Source organism: Mustela nivalis, assembly GCF_964662115.1.
Source record: "Mustela nivalis genome assembly, chromosome: 20".
NCBI lineage: Eukaryota > Metazoa > Chordata > Mammalia > Carnivora > Mustelidae > Mustela > Mustela nivalis.
In genome coordinates, this window is record NC_139039.1 from 18491077 (window position 1) to 18507960 (window position 16884).

Consider the following 16884-nt stretch of genomic DNA (forward strand, 5'->3'; position numbering starts at 1 on the left):
CACACATTTTCTTTACATATGGAACTATAGCTTCTGTACTTTTACGCATCAGGAGAACACACCTTCCGAGTTAGTAACCGCACTTGTGGCAGCAGCACCATCCTCATTCTCAAGAATCCTGCAGGTGCATCTCACGTTTGTGCTACTTTCGGCCTCAATCTTCATACGCTCATATTCCCTCATTCTGGCTAATGCCTGGTCTAAGTGAATCACAGTGTTACCTACATAAGAAATAAACATTTTGAGAATATATAAAAGCAAACTTCATCATGTATTCCTCACAACATATTAGTAAAAAAAAATCTCTAACTATTGGTAAGGAAAAGGAGATTTAACAAGTTCCAGACTCTAGTTTGGTGACGGCTTATGTTACTCTCTCTGACTCTGAAGTCCATACTGATTGCAGTAGTCATCATGTTGCTTCAGGTAAAAATAAATTCCAAGATGTCATCCAAATTCTAATGAAAAGGATTCAACTGAATACAAGGAAATAAGGTAAGAAAGAGGCCAAGAAAGAGATTTCTCGGTTTTCCTTTCTCCACTTCAGACAAAGTTAGTGGAGGATTTTGAGGAAACAATCAGTAAATGAAAAAAAAACAAATAGGAATCTAAGCCATTTGGTAACTCAAGAAAGGGGGAATAAACTAAAGGTGAAAGGAAAATTTTTCTCTAAAATGGGATGAGATCAGTTCAGACTTGACAGGTATTTTACAAGGAAGGGGGCTAGGCTTGGAGTCCATAATAGGGTAAGGCAAAAGGAAGACTTATTGCTTTGGTAAAAAGTGTATATCTAGTAACAGGGCCAGGCTTAACCCTTTTCTTTGTAGGCGGGCTTTGGAATTATCTAAATCTTGTTCTCATCATATGAACAAACACTAGAATAATAGGACTTAGATAATTTTATCAACTAAGTGCTCTGGAGATCTGAATGACTGAATCTCAGGTATCTCTTGACAGGCTACAACCAAGAAAATGAATACAGTACCTATAAATTTTTCTTTTCCCTACTATGCTTTCCAAGTCTGGGAATCTGAGTTTTCTTCTTCCCTTTGAGTTATACAATTCTCCAAACTTCTGTTTTATTAATGATGAAAAAAAGTGCAATGCTTCATGCAGATTCAGAGTTACCTGGGTTTCTCATTAAAGATTATCTATGCTAAGAATTTTCAGTTATTGCAAATTAAGTGAATAGTTATTGAAAATGTGATTGATGGGGCTCTGGTATCTCTGAATTTTTCCCATTAACTAGAAATCCTTAAAGGATGACCCTTCCCTTATAGAAAGGAAATCAACATTTCTTCAGCTTCTATTATACATGCTAGAAAATTCTATATATTTTTCAAAGAACATAGAGCAAGTTAAGTAAGACTCCATTTTCTTAGAACGTGCAATCAGAATGATGAGATGATTTACCAAAGACTAAAGAGTTAACAGAGGATTCTTGACTTTACACTGAGAGACTGTTAAGTCCACAGTCTTTCCACCACATCATGCCTTTTTTGGACTTTTCTTTTCTTTTCTTTTTTTTTTAAAGATTTTATTTATTTATTTGACAGGCAGAGATCACAAGTAGGCAGAGAGGCAGGCAGATAGAGAGGCGGAAGGAGGTTCCCTGCTGAGCAGAGAGAGCCCGTTGCGGGGCTAGATCCCAGTACCCTGGGATCATGACCTGAGCCAAAGGCAGAGGCTTTAACCCACTGAGCCACCCAGGCGCCCCTGGACTTTTGTTTCTTAATGTAATTCAAAGCCTGTATTAAAGTCATGTCATGTTCTAAGATGATAAAAAATTCTGCTTACCTAGATCATCTGTTGCAAAAGGCTCAAAATTTGAAGATACAGACATGACACTAGCATTATCAGCATCATTTTGCTCACTTATTTTATGTGTTTCTCTCTCAAAGTTCTTCTCAAAAGTTTCCTAGGTTACAGTTTAAAAAAACAAATAAAAATCACTAATATTTCTTTTAAAAATTTTATGATGAATATAAAAAATTAACATAGAAACTAAGTATTTGCATATAACTATAGACTTAAAATTGGGATATAACCAAAGTTATTAAAGGTTGAACAGTCACAGAGAACATTAAAACATTAAGTAATCTTGCAGAACATACGTCATTAAGTAGATAAAAATACACAAAGCTACTAATTAAATTGTAACTTGGAAAAGTAATCATTTTATATTATTTCTACACCCTCAGGAAAATTTTCTCATCTCCAAAGCCTAACAATTACTAGGACCTTACTATATCTGGTTTTATCAGAAGAAAAACATGACAGCATCATTCATATTTTTTAAATGAACTTTATTGAAATATAATTTACATACAACAGTGTACCCATTAAGTGTACAGTTTGATTTCTAATATATATATATATATATATATATATATATATACACACACACATGTGTGTATATATATACATACACCCATGTAACCATCTTCCCTAAATATAAAGACCATTTCCATAAGCCCAGAAAGTTCCTTTGTATCCCTCTGTAATCAGTCTCCACTACACCCCACTCATTATATTTCTATTGCCACAAACAGGTTTTGCTGACTCTAGAACTTGATATATAAATGGAACCATTCAGAATATACTCTTCAGTGTATGTCTTCTTTTCTTTTGCTCAATAGGTTTCTGAAATTAATCCATGTTGTCTTATGTTTCAGAAGTTCATTATTTTTGAATGGCTGAATAGTATTTCATTGTAAGGATATACCATATTTTGTTTATCCATTTATCTGCTGATGTTCTGGTTTGAGGCTATCATGACTAAAGATGCTATGAACATTAGAATACAAGTGGTTTTTGTGGACATATGTTTTCATTTCTCTTGCATGAATACCTAGAAGAAAAATTCCTTGGTCACATGCCAAGTTTAACGTTTTTTAAGAAACGGCCAGACTGCTTTGCAAAGTGGTTGTACACTTTTATAATCCCGTAAGAAGTGTGAAAGTTCCAATCACTCTACATTCACACCAACACTTCTTATTGTCAATCTTTTTAATTTCAGCCTTTCTAGTGCATGTGAGGAAATTTCTCATGTGGTTTTAATGTCCACATTGGCCACCATTTACAGATCTTCTTTCATGTAGTGCCTGCTCAAATCTCTTGCCCGTAACTTACTGAGTTCTTGATCTTAAAAGCAAATTGTCAAAGTCTTTATGTTAGTATGAATTTGTCATTCATATAGTCATTATCAGACATGTGTACTAATATTATGTTCTCCTAATGGTGTCTTTTGAAAAGCAGGATTTTATTCTTAAATCAAGTCTTAATTCATCAGTTTTTTCTTTTATAGTTAAAGTTTTGTGTACCCTAAGAAATCTTTGCTTATGTTAAATCATGGAGATTTTCTTTTGGACATTTTGTAAGTTTTAGCCTTTTCAGGACTTTAATTCAAAATAATTTTTCTGTATAGTGTGATTAAGGGGAATCGCACATTCTAAAACTCATTTCACAATTACATTCTTTCCTAGCTAGAAATCTTTTAAATATTTCTCTTCAATTATGAAATGAAAGCTCTGTCTCTGATTAAAGGAAATTCAGGCATTACAGAATATGTTTTGGAAATGGAACCATTTTGTTGCTCCTTCAATTAAAACTGGAAGGTAGATGTGCTTTTGCCATTTTTATGGCACATGGAATAGAAGATACAAAGTGTTTCTTCCTCTTCCTAAATTTCAATTTTCATTCCCCCTTTGACTTACAATTCCAGGATGCCTACTTTTACTTCTCTCTCTCGGCCATGAAAGCTCTTACACACTCTCAATTGTGCCAATGCAACCTCCATAAATGGAGTTCAAATGACCTTGGCCTGGGGCACCTGGGTGGCTCAGCTGGTTAAGTGCCTGCCTTCCGCTCAGGTCATGATCCAGGGTCCTGGGATAGTGCTTTGCATCAGGCTGCCTACTCAGTGAGGAGTCTGTTTCTCCCCGTCCCTCTCCAATCTCTCTTCTCAAACAAACAAAAAAAAAGACCTTGGCCTAGAAAACATGGAGAATCAGAATCTCTATCTATCCAATATGGAAACCACTAGCCATGTGGCTTTTTTTTTTTTTTAATATTTTGTTTATTTATTTGATAGACAGAAATTACAAGAAGGCAGAGAGGCAGGCGGGGGGTGGGGGGGAAGCAGGTTCCCCATTGAGCAGAGAGCCCTGTGCAGGGCTCAATCTCAGGACCCTGGGATCATGACCTGAGCCAAAGGCAGAGGCTTTAACCTACTGAGCCATCCAGGCACCCCTCCATGTGGCTATTTATTAAAACTTAAAATTTAGTTCCTCAGTCCCATTAAGCCACATTTCAAGAGCTTGATACCATATTAGAAAATGCAGTGGGTTAAAGCCTCTGCCTTCGGCTCAGGTCATGATCTCAGGGTCCTGGGATCAAGCCCCACGCCCCACATCGGGCTCTCTGCTCAGCAGGGAGCCTGCTTCCTCCTCTCTCTCTGCCTGCTTCTCTGCCTACCTGTGATCTCTGTCAAATAAATAAATAAAATCTAAAAAAAAAAAATGCATATATAAAACATTTCCATCACTGTAGCAAGTTCTACTGGACAGTGGTCTAGATCTGTGGGTAGGAACACTGGATGTTGTGCTGCTACTGATTAAATAGCATCAATAAAGGAAGGAATTAATATTAATGACAAATTTAAGTTTTAGAAGAAAAACTAAAGAACTAATGTAGTTATTTAAAAATAATACTAAGTAGAGTTATTTGTGTCAAGTCTACATGGTTACAAATTGAATCTCTGTGTTCCCTCCCCCCAACCCAAATTCATGTGTTGAAGCCTTAATTCCCAATGTATTAGGAGGTGGGGCCTCTGGGAGGTAATCAAGGTTTTAGATGAGGTACTGAGGGTAGAGCCCCATGGTTACATTCATGCCCTTTAAAAAAAAAAAAGACACCAGAGCCATGTGAGGACACACAAAGAAGATGGCCATGTGCAAGCCAAGAAGAGGGCCTTAACAAAGTACCAAATCTGCTGGCACCATGATCTTGGACTCTGCCACCTCCAGAACAATGAGGAAAAAAATAGCTATTGTTTAAGCCACCCAGTCTACAGTACCAAACCCAAGTAAGACACCTACTTATTAAGCAGGTCAGTATCTTTAAATTTTATTTAAGTCTGCAGCAGTTATAAGGAAAAACCTTTAAAATCCTATCAGGTTAACTATATCTCATATAGCTCAATTTCCAATTTTCAGCTTGCTATTGATGGTAAAGGCCAATGTGCTCAAATGTTTTAAATGAACGAAGTAATACCATCTACATGAAATCTGGATTAAAAGGGAGGCAATAGAGTTACAGGAGGCAGAGAAACCACTGATGCGCTCAGCAAGTTATTTCAGTGCCTAATAAACTTTAATATAACCGCATATAGATATATTTATCTATATAGCTGTACCACTCTCGTCACTGTCCACAAAAAGGAGTATGCAATTTTCAATTAGTTATAACAGTCCCAAGAAACAATTACTTACATTAATTTCTATTTGACATTATAAAGTGAATTAAAACCATATCGTTTTTAGCTTGTGTTCAGAGTGGTAGAGGAGTTGGAGCCTAAGGTTTTAAACAGAAAAAATGACTTGGGGAAGTACTATTTTAAATCTGAGCATAAGCTGAAGTGCAAAAATTCAGGAAAAGTCCTCAACAGTTTTAAGGAAATTACTATATGTGGGGGGAAAAAAACACACAAATCATTTGAGGAAATAGTATCTTTTCAAAAAAACTTAAAATCCTAGTACATCATCAATGGGCAGAAACACAGGAATACTGCTTCCAACTCTCTACACAGAGCAAATATCTGCTTATTAGTTATGGCACTCTTATCCACAAAAATCCACGGAGTTTCCACTGGAGTTAGCACAGAAAATCCACTGGAGTTGGCATAAAAAAGAAATGTATTTACTATCCGAGGACCCCAGAATATCTTTAAAATGATTCTGAGTCAGGTCCTTTAAGTAGTGAATTCCAAATACCTAGCAAATTACCTCCTAACTATCTTAGCAGTTTGCCATCCAGTCATTCACTGGCTTATGTGCTATGTGGGGGCTATCTGGAGAACGCGGAGTACTGAAAATGCACCATTTTCCTCACTACTCTTTCCCATTCCCGAAGTTCCTTTAATTTATTCAGAATTTTCTTCCTAAACTTGAATACATTGAATTACATTTTTTTCCCCCTGGACAATTTTTCCAGGCTTCTCTTCTAACCCAAAGACCTGATTTATCATGTATTTATTTATTTATTTTAGGGCTCTGTGATCTGACTGCAATCTGGTTTACTGAATGTCTTGAATAAACACAATAAATTTTACTAGATGTCTGTTGTGAGTCAATTCCTAGGATGGACACTGGAAATATAAATATAAGCTATTTTACACCTTATAATCTATCATTTATACATAATTTCCAGTGTTTGTGGACATGGTTTAATGGAATTTTATACCTCACCTCAAAATAACATGTTACATTTAGCTTTTAAAGAAGCTAAAAACCAACTATCAGGTAAACTCACAATTTATAACTACTCATTTAACTTCTGTTTACTACATACTGAAGTAATAGTTCAGTATGTTCATTAATCATTATGATAATGTTCATTAGTTATTATCAGCTTACATCATCAGTGGTAGCAAGGCTTTCACTGGGGGTAAGTTCTGAGTTTGATGCTATCCAAGTACCAGAATTCACTGATTTTACATTTTCTCCTTCTTTTTCATGGTTCTCAGAAATATGTCTGGATACTATGTCCTAAATAAGAAAATAAGAATGTTACTTAAGTAAAACATTTATTTTTTATCACCAATTTAAGCAACAAGCAGACAGAAGAGCAAATGAATGCTCCTCACCTAGTATGAGAAAGAAATAACATTAACAATAAAACACTAAAAAACTGCTCAGAGAAAGACTTTATCTAAAGGCTACTGAAGCTGTACAAGAAGTTGTAAATAAAATGCCAAGAAAGCACACGAAAAACAGATAATACATATGGAACAGAACATACTTCAGTCTAAGAAAGCAACCAGATACACTCATGAAGAAAATCGGTACCAGATAGGGTGGGAAAAAAAATGTTAGGTACCAGATACCTGCAATGCATATAAAGCCCTTTGTCTCAAGTAGTCTGTATTAAGAAGCTGAAGTTCATGGAAGAGTTCAATTAGAAAATGTGGACGAGATTCGTTCTGAGAAATTAATGTAGCCACTTCAGAATAAATAGTATCCCGCAAAGCTTCGAACATGGAAAAATCACTCCCAGTTTCTGGAAGATACAAAAGATCAGGTTAAAGTTAACAATGATAAAATACATTCCTGGCAATTTCTATTAGCTTGTATCATTACTCAGGTTTAAATTACTTAAAAATCAAAACATACTTATTTTAGAACTTTCAAAGTAGCAAAAGAATCTTAAAAATTACCAAGATAAAAATAATCTCAAAAATACCAAGATATATACTATGTATTAGAGAAATACTTAAATGCATAGATAACATTACCTAGCATCACATTACTCAGACCATATTTATTTCTCAAAAAAATTATTTGGAAAATTTTACACATTTCATAGGAATCATCAGTAGAAATCTTTCAGAACTTGAATGAAATAAACTGCAAATTTTATTTATTTATTTGGCTAAAAGAATTTTGTTACAGAAAAGGAAATTTATTTAATGTTTAGAATAAACTGAACGCTCACAATAAAAGCTACTATTTTTTTTTAATTTTATTTATTTATTTGGCAGAGAGAGATCACAAGTAGGCAGAGAGGCAGGCAGAGAGAGAGAGGAGGAAGCAGGCTCCCTGCTGAGCAGAGAGCCCAATGCGGGACTCGATCCCAGGACCCTGAGATCATGACCCAAGCCGAAGGCAGCGGCTTAACCCACTGAGCCACCCAGGCGCCCCTAAAAGCTACTATTTTAAGGTCTAATTAGGTCTACTAATTTTCAAATCTCAGCTAACATGCTGTATTGATGGAAAATTTTTGAATGTAACACGATAAAGGTCAACTTCGCTAGTGTCTTACTTCCACGCTCAGCAGAAGCTGGACCAGGCATGACCCAATGCACATTTTCAGTTTCACAGAATCTAGGCATCACTCAACAATTCTGCTACATCTATTTGTTGATAACACAGAATTATCACTCCTAGAGGTAAACAGTCATACCTTTTATCTTAAGAGTGAAACTCAGAAACTGTTCCATTTTGAGTTCTCTATTTTAAAAAAATCTCGGAGGCACCTGGGTGGCTTAATCAGTTAAGCATCTTACTCCTGATTTAGGCTCAGGTCATGATCTTAGGGTCATGAGATTGAGCCCCACATAAGGCTCCACACTCAGAGTGGAATCTGCTTGAAATCTTCTCTCTACCTCATCCCTTACCCACTCCCCCACCCCGCTCTCACACGTGTGCGCACACTCTCACTCCCTAAAATAACTAATTTCTTAAAAAAAAACCTCCAAGTAGTTCTTCTAGCTACTAAACTCTGTACCCTTTCTAGAGTAATAATAGAACCATGGGTACTTAAATATTCAAGTTCCACAAATATCTGTGACAAGTTTCTAAAAAAGAAAATATAAATGTTGAAAGTATTAATATATGTTGCTTTTAAATAAATACACAAAAATCATAAAGATTTAATTCACTTTTTGTAAGAGAGGGTAATAGGAAATGAGGCCTAATGAAAAAACTTCCTACTTATATCTTAACATTTTCAGGCCATAATTTCTACAAGTATAATATAATAACAAATATGCAACTTCCCTATCTTGCCTCATTTATGACTATAAAATAAAATAAAATACTAAAGTTCTCTTACTAGTTTTAAAATGTTCAAATGTGATATTATAAGCAGGAACTGAAACTATCTCTGTAGGAAATCTCTACTTAAAGGAAAAACACAGAGAAGATACGATTTAATACACAGCTTCCAGTTTATATTGTAGTTTGACCAGGTAAATTAGAAAATGTTTATAATTTCAAAGAACAAAGCATACTTAATGACATCTGCCATTCCTCTATATGTGATAAAATTATCATTCCAAATTACATATCATAAAAGATTAAATTATCCCTGAATAATGAATGATGCTGAACACATGCTTACTGCCCACCCTCCCCCCAGCCCTGCAATAGACATGTGGAAAGTTTTTGCCAGTTTCTCCTCCTGAACTAAAATCCATTAGTGTAGGCTAGAAAAATCCTCGATCTCAATCAGGTTTCTCTGAATCCATCTTATTTTTATCCTATTTTTCAGAGTTCTTTTCTTTAGGAAATGTCACAGATATAATTCGAACTTTGTGCTAGATCCTTAGTTTTTTCTTTAGATTCTCCTAAAGATTCATAACAAGCTTTTGTTTTTCACTTACATATAGTGCAGGAGGCGTTAAAGAATATCTCTAATTCTAAATCGCACAGAACCGTGTTTAAATAGTGTACAGACAAAAACAGTATTTTGGAATCTTTCTAATTTTCCATGCATTTTTATTTATCATGGTCTTTGCGTGTCACTGATTTTATTTAATGGTTTATTGACTTTTTTTTTTGGTAGATGTTGACTAGTAATGAAAAATAAGCAAGTACAACAGAAGTTATAATACTTAACACTGTAAATCAAAGCTAGGAAAAAGTAACTTTTTATTTCAAAAAATATTAATGCTTTTATGCATTGAAGAATTATAAAATAAGTAACTTCAAATAAAACAATCAACTATAAAAAGATGTTCTATTATCCTTATGAATGTGTTGGTTATGTTACATATAGTAACTAAAAATGAAACAAGAAAAGCAGCTAATTTTACCACCCAAGTAAAGAATTCAAGTGAAAGCCTTCAGTATTTTATGAATATGAATTCTCTTTTACAGCCAAATGACATATATACACTAAGCTATATCTAAAAAAATAATAATAAGAGCTATAAAACTAAGGATATTTAAGACTAATGGAAAAAAATTAACAAAAAGTGGACACCAAAACTAAGCAGATTGTTACCTGGCGCTTCATTGCATGCATTTCTGTTAGACTGCTGTAGTATTCTCCTAGCATGTGCTGTAGGAAAGGGCAGACATAAGGATGAACATAAAATGTGTATGAATAGTTAAGACAGGGTCCATAATATGAGTAAGTGAATTTAAAAAAAAAAAAAAAGAAGCAAGTTTCTTTAAAATTGTTTGCCTGAACTGAACTGTTATCACAAGGTATGGTTTATATTTTATTTAAAAAGTAATCTTATTAGGGAAAATATCAAAAGATTTGCTATAAACGTACAAAAACTTAATGTGACTGATGACTGTCATAATAAACTTCTGCCACTCACTCTTAGAAGCAAATACTTCAAGGTGAACCTCCCACACTCCTGAGGGAGGAGAGCACTGTACAATTCAGTACTAGCAGTCATATATTTACTCTCTGGTAGTCATGTAACAAAAGCTACTCGTCCATGCTATAAACAATTTTAGAGTAATGATTAAAACTAAGTCTTTTTAGAAAGCGAATATGTAAATACACAAAGGGTATATTTACACAATTTAGGCATTTTTTAGCGCACCAAAATTCAATCATTGTATTTTTTCTAAGTAACAGTAATAAGGTCTTAAGTCCTATAACTGACTATCCATTATTTAGGTAACTCAATAATCCAATTAATAAGCCTTTCAATTTAGTGCCCCCTTCCTGAACCTCCACCAACTATTTACTCCTTGAAGATCTCACTATTTGATAAAGACAGTAAAAGGAGATAAAATTGTAAAATTTTGGTAAAATGCTAGGGTCACATCAGGAAAATTGACAGTTTTGCCAAAATGATCTAGACTTAAGAGAAAGCCAGGATTAAAACTTCCACCCTGCCATTTCTTAGCAATATGACCTTGAGGAAATCAGTTCAAAATACAAACAACTGTGCTGTTCCTGATTACAAAAGCAATAAATATTCGTTATGAAAGCTTTAGAAAATACAGAAGTCTAAAGATGATAAAATCACTATTAACATTTTGATGCATTTTCTTCTAGTCTTTATTCATTCTGGTTTTTTGTTTAAACATAGTTGGAATCATAGTTCAGACAACACTAAATCCCAGTTACTTTTTCCATTTTGTTTCCTTAGCATAGATAAGTACAATTACTGGGATAAGGCCATGCGGTTTGAAGCTTTCCAGAAAAACTGCACCAGTTTATGTCACTAGCTCTTTATGATGCTGGGAAAAAAACAGGGATATTCTCTGACCATGTTTCCTCATCTGCAAAATGGAAATAAAACCAATTCTCAAATGAGACGAATAATTTAATTTGTAAATAGTAAAGTATAATACAAATGGTAGCTGCGACTCTCACTTTTCACCAAGGATCTTACTGACACCTGACAACTGAGGGTTTCTATTTACTGCCTCCCTCTCCATGTTTTTTTGAGATGTACTTGTTCTTTATAAATCAGAAAAGTACCAGTACTTAAAACAGCGGCATAATGTAACTCTGTTCATTCATTCAATTAACACCTAGTAAGTGCCTACCATGTGTCCGGTACCATGGCAACATTCAAGGTATCATCTGCTGCCAAGGAATCCAAAAAAGGTGACGAAGACACTTAAGTAAATACTATATAAATGTGATATGGGCAACAGAAGAGATTTACACAGGCTACAAAAGAAACAAAAAAAGGAGAAAGGGAAAATTCTCTGAGCTTTGATTTGATGCAAATTCAGAGTTGCAGAATTAATAGTTTAAAACTCCAATAAAGGAAAAAGGTTTACAAAGAGCAAAATACAGAAAAGACACCTGCTGAGGTGAGAAAGAGCAAGACAGCTATAGGAAAACTTTAGTACAGTGCCAAGAAAGAGGCAACTTCAAGGCAGAGAGGGTGGGGAGAAAGAGTCTAGGGATGCAAAAAAAGGAGCCAAACTCTGCTGGCCAGATGTTGCATTCAAGCACTTGGACGCTATCCTGTAAGCATGGTAAAGCCAAAGATTTTAAACAGGGAATGATTTTATATCAAATTCTTATTCAGAGAAGATTTTTAAAATTTCAAATCAGCTCCAAATTAATGTCAACTATACTTTTTTCCTTAAAATTTCATCAAGAAGTGTCAAAAGCTACTATCAGAATACTAAAAAATATTTCCAGTTTACATTTCTTGAAATCAAGGAATGTATACTGTAATCTTCTAGTACATATAACCTTGCACATGACAGAAAAGTGGGACAGACTAATTGGTTTTCAAATCTAAGATGAAGTCCTTAGATTAAAGCAAACCAAAAAAGAACATACCTGAAGATATTTCTGTAGACCTACTACATTTTATTATTTTTTCCAGCTGCTCATGATTCTTTCTGCTGAATACTTTTGCTTGAACAGGCTCTTCAGTCTGGGCTGAATGTCTGTTCCTACTTTTGCAAGGTTCACATGTGCTAGACATACTGGCACTTTCATACCCTTGAGTAAAAAAAGTGACAGCTGTTATCAGTTGCAACTAACTCAAACTGAAAGGGAAACTGATTTCCATAGTGAAATAGCACAGGTACTCAATTTAGAATGCTGTATAAATAGAAAACAGTAAATACAATGTCTTATGACAACCTCTGGAAGGATGGGGTAACAGTTAAAATATTCTAACAATTCATCATCCTTTGAAACCACCTTCATGAGTACATCCCAACTCAAATTATACTGTAAACCTTATATGATCCAAATTCTCTACTGGTCTCCAAGTTTACCATTTTTCAGTATTAGGAAATACAAGAAAGAATCACATCCAATCTATGTAAAACGTAAATAACAGAGAGAAGAGTAATGGGCATTAATCAGGTATGTCTGCCTTCTTATAACCTGTATGCAATATGACTTGATTTAAAAGGTCTTACCCACTCATAGGTTTTATATATAAACTATAATTTTTTATATATAGACTATATTTAGACTATATATTAGTCTAAATTTTCCTTGCTATATGGCACAAGTTTGGAATTCAACTTTATTTTGTTTCACATGGATACTTGGTTATACCTACCCTATTCCCAATGAAATAAAATGCAGTCTTGGTCAATATATTCAGTCTCTGTATTTATTGAGGTTTATTTCTGGGCATTCTATCTGTTTAATTTATCTATTCCAATGCCATCTTCATTCTTTTAGTCAAAGAAGTTTTACAGAATGCTTAAATACCTGGTAAGGCAAGTCCTATGTTGGTAGTTTCTTTTCTTGGCTATTATTAGACATTTACCCTTCCTTCCCAATAAGATTTGAGATTTTTTTTTTCCAATTTCAAAAACAGTCCACAAAGATTCAAAACAGAATCACATTAAAAGCACTTATTAACTCAAGGAGAACTGGTATTTAATAATTTTACACAATTTTTAAAAACACAGTTTTGTTTTTCATACTTGCTCAATCTTGCTTTGTATTCTTCAAAAATGTTTATAATTTTTTATAGATCTGGTACTTTCCTTGTTAAATTTATTCCTAAGAATTTCCTCCCCAATAGCTTTGGATACTACTATGGGAAGACTACTTCCCCCCACTTCCATTCTACTGAGTGTTACTAGGATAGAGAAAAATATTTGCAAACTTATTTCATAACCAGCTGCTTTACCAATTTACTTTGTTAACTTTAGTAGCTATTTTCCAGTGTTTCTTGGGCTTTCTCAGAAAAAGTAAAAATTTGTTTTTCCTCCTTCTTCAATATTTATGCCAATTATTTAATTTCTTGTCATAATATTTTCCAAACAATGTTAGATAACAATGGTGGTGGAGAGGGAATCCCTGATTAATTTCTAATTTTGATGTAGATTATATTTGGAGTATTTTCATTTACAATGTCATTTGTGACTGGCATTAGCTAACAGCTTTCATTATTTTAATTATTAAGTAACTGTCTACTTAGATGCATTTTACTTGTGACTTTTATTAGAAATGACTTCAAATTTTATCTCATCTACTGCTAGATGAGATAACATAAGTCCTGTTATAGGACTTCTGTCCTCCAATTTCTTGACATGAAAGTTATGTTGACAGATTTCCTGATAATGAACCATGACTACAATTCTGTAATAAACCCTATTGACAACAGTCTGATACTCTTTTTGATATACTGGGAGATTAAATTGGCTAATATTTTACTTTCGAATTTATATTAGTAACTGAGATTGATCTACTGGGTTTTTTTTTTTTAATTATTTATTTGATAGAGAGACAGTGGGAGAAGGAGCACAAGCAGGGGGAGTAGGAGAGGGGGAAGCAGGCCTCCCGCCGAGCAGGGAGCCCGATGTGGGGCTTGATCCCAGAACCCTGGGATGGTGACCTGAGCCAAAGCCAGATGCTTAACGACTGAGCCACCCAGGCACTCCACGAAAGTTAATTCTTTTTTTTAATATAATTTTTTACTTTTTATTAACATATAATGTATCATTAGCCCCAGGGGTACAGGTCTGTGAATTGCCAGGTTTAAACACTTCATAGCACATAACTTACCTCCCTCTCCTTACCCCCTTCCCCTTGGCAACCCTCAGTTTGTTTTGTGAGATGAAGCGTCTCTCATGGTTCGTCTCCCTGATCTACTATTTTCTTTACTGAACTATTATCTCCCCTTTTCACCTTTCCCTATAAAGGTGTCTAATCTTGATTCATATGTTGTTTCTGTTGTTTTCCTCAGGTAAGATGCACCAAGATCTTTTCACTATGACAAGTGAAGGCTCTAGTTTGAATATAGGATTCTTGAGTTGCAGTACCTTTTTTGGACATTATTTCACTTTCTTCTATTTCTTCTCTTGTCTGATGTCAGTTTGGTTCTTTCTCATTGTATGAAATTTGTTCTTGCAGTCTGGAAGCTTACTAGATTTTTACTTTTTCCTTGGAATTAAGCAATTTTGTCAGAATATACATGGAGGTATGTGTATCTTTTACCCCTTGCCTCCTGGCTGGACAACAGTTAGGTGTTTCGATCTGCACTCATCAGTCTTTCTTCATTAAAGATTCCCCTTTATTATTATTTATTTAATTAGTGCCTTTCCACCTGTTTTTTCTCCTCCTTTGGTATTCCCTATATATCTCCAAAATTTGTCATCGAGCCTCTAATCATTTTCCTCTTGATCTTATCTTAGTATTTTCTGCTCTGTACAATAGCATTAATTCTTTCCCTCAATTTTCTAGGCCAGTAATTTGGGACTTAATACCATCCTCTTTTTTGAACAGTCTAAACATTAAATGTTTTTAGTTCTACAGAACCAAAAATGTTTTTAGTTCTACAGAATTTGTTACAACTCAATCTGCCTGTTTTTTTATGATTTTGTTCAAGGGTGTATATCCTTCAATAACTGCTTTTACTTGCTTTTACCTGTTCTAGTGTTCTGCTTTCTGTCTTCTCTCTGGCTATTGGTCCCTTTTACATGCATTCTTACATTCACTGGGCTAGTCAGGACTCATATCTGCCCTTAAGGCTGGACTCCACTGCTGGATAGCTGCCCTGGCATGCTGACAGTACTCTTGGAAGTCTCACTCCTATGGTAAAGCAGTGTTTTTGCTAGCAAGTTGTCAGACATCGAGATAGTAAGAAGCAGCTTCTCTATTCAGTCTCCTCGGCTGCAAAGGCAAATGCTCTCCCAGATGCAAGGTAGGGGGAATGCCACCTACTTGTACTTTCCCATTAGTACCTTGAAGTGACAAAAGCCTGCTATTCTTGGAAGGAAGGGAGATGTCAAGAATAGGAGGTGCCTGGATGTTGGCCCGCCAACCAAGTTTTCTCCGGGAACGGTAGAGCTCTGATCTTCGCCCCTGACATTCACTGAATGAGCCAACAGAATCTAAAGCCTTGCTACTACAGTCCCCAGACCACAACAGCTGCTCTACGAATAACAAGTAAGTTCCCAATATACTGTCATTTTACTCTCTGTCATATCCAATCTGGAGTTAACCTTCCCTTTTTATTTTTAAGGACATCATTCAAGTTAGGACATTATCATCTCATATTTGGGTTCCTGATTTCTTTTTTGCTCTCTCAGAAAAGGAGCCCTCTTGGGTTACTTTTGACCTTACCATAAACAGGTTCACCAAATAAGGGTACATAACTGCCAAAAGTAATAGATAAATAGGAATTAATGAAGGTTAATGATACCTCAGAGTTCACTGGCTAGGCCAGCTAGTCTACCACCACCACCACCACCACCACATAACCGTCATTAGCGGAAAGGTGTGACCTCCTATCCCATTTGTCACTCTGTACCTTGCAAACAATCTGTTTTTCTCAGCACCAGTGGCGAGACAGTCAGAAAAAAGAGTACTTCAAGCTATGTCTCCACTTTAGGGACACAGCTCAGCCATGTCCTCTGGTGGCACCCTGGAGACCTTACACATATCCACACAGGCCATAAAGGTAAAGACTGAACTGCAGCTGAGCCTAAGTCTTGGCAGAAGGCCTGATGATCCTCCTGGAGCACGGAACACAAGAACACAGGAGGCTTGTGAGGAACTGCTACTTGGCCATCTATAAATCTGTCATGAAGAGGTTCTCATCTCCTCCTCATTTCTGAGGAAAGAGGAGACCTTTCTTCCTCACACTCTGAGGACACACCTCCAGACTACAGAGTGGTCAGTAGCAGCTGCAGCACAATACTGGCTCCTCAACAACAGGGGTCCCCCCACTCAGGCTGTAATGGTCACCTGGCCTCTTCGGTTTCAGTCCTCCCCTTGTGGCCCACAGGACAAGAACACAGGGAGTGGGGACTTCCAGCTACCCTTACTTTCTCTATGTAAATAATCAGCTCTCTGAATCTAAAAAGGATTGTTTCTTTCCTGGCCACATCTGTCAGGCCTTGCCCTTCCTAACAATTGGCATCCATTTCATCTCAATCTTCATTCATAAACAAAGGAAAGGGAAGAGAAGAGAAA

General features: G+C 35.5%; 1 protein-coding gene across 50 annotated transcripts in view; it reads right to left on the bottom strand.

Moving 5' to 3' along the window:
- Positions 1 to 16884, bottom strand: part of PCM1 (pericentriolar material 1) — an 81747-nt gene that overhangs the window by 17219 nt on the left and 47644 nt on the right. For 20 of the 50 annotated variants that reach the window (XM_082715550.1, XM_082715561.1, XM_082715566.1 and 17 more), the window contains 6 exons: positions 12274 to 12438; positions 10006 to 10062; positions 7106 to 7278; positions 6636 to 6767; positions 1798 to 1918; positions 63 to 221 (listed from right to left, as the gene is read on the bottom strand). In XM_082715550.1, the coding sequence (XP_082571676.1) occupies positions 63 to 221; positions 1798 to 1918; positions 6636 to 6767; positions 7106 to 7278; positions 10006 to 10062; positions 12274 to 12438 (807 nt within the window). The remainder of the gene's footprint in view (positions 1 to 62; positions 222 to 1797; positions 1919 to 6635; positions 6768 to 7105; positions 7279 to 10005; positions 10063 to 12273; positions 12439 to 16884) is intronic. The other 30 variants (XM_082715570.1, XM_082715573.1, XM_082715559.1 and 27 more) reach the window with 3 other exon arrangements.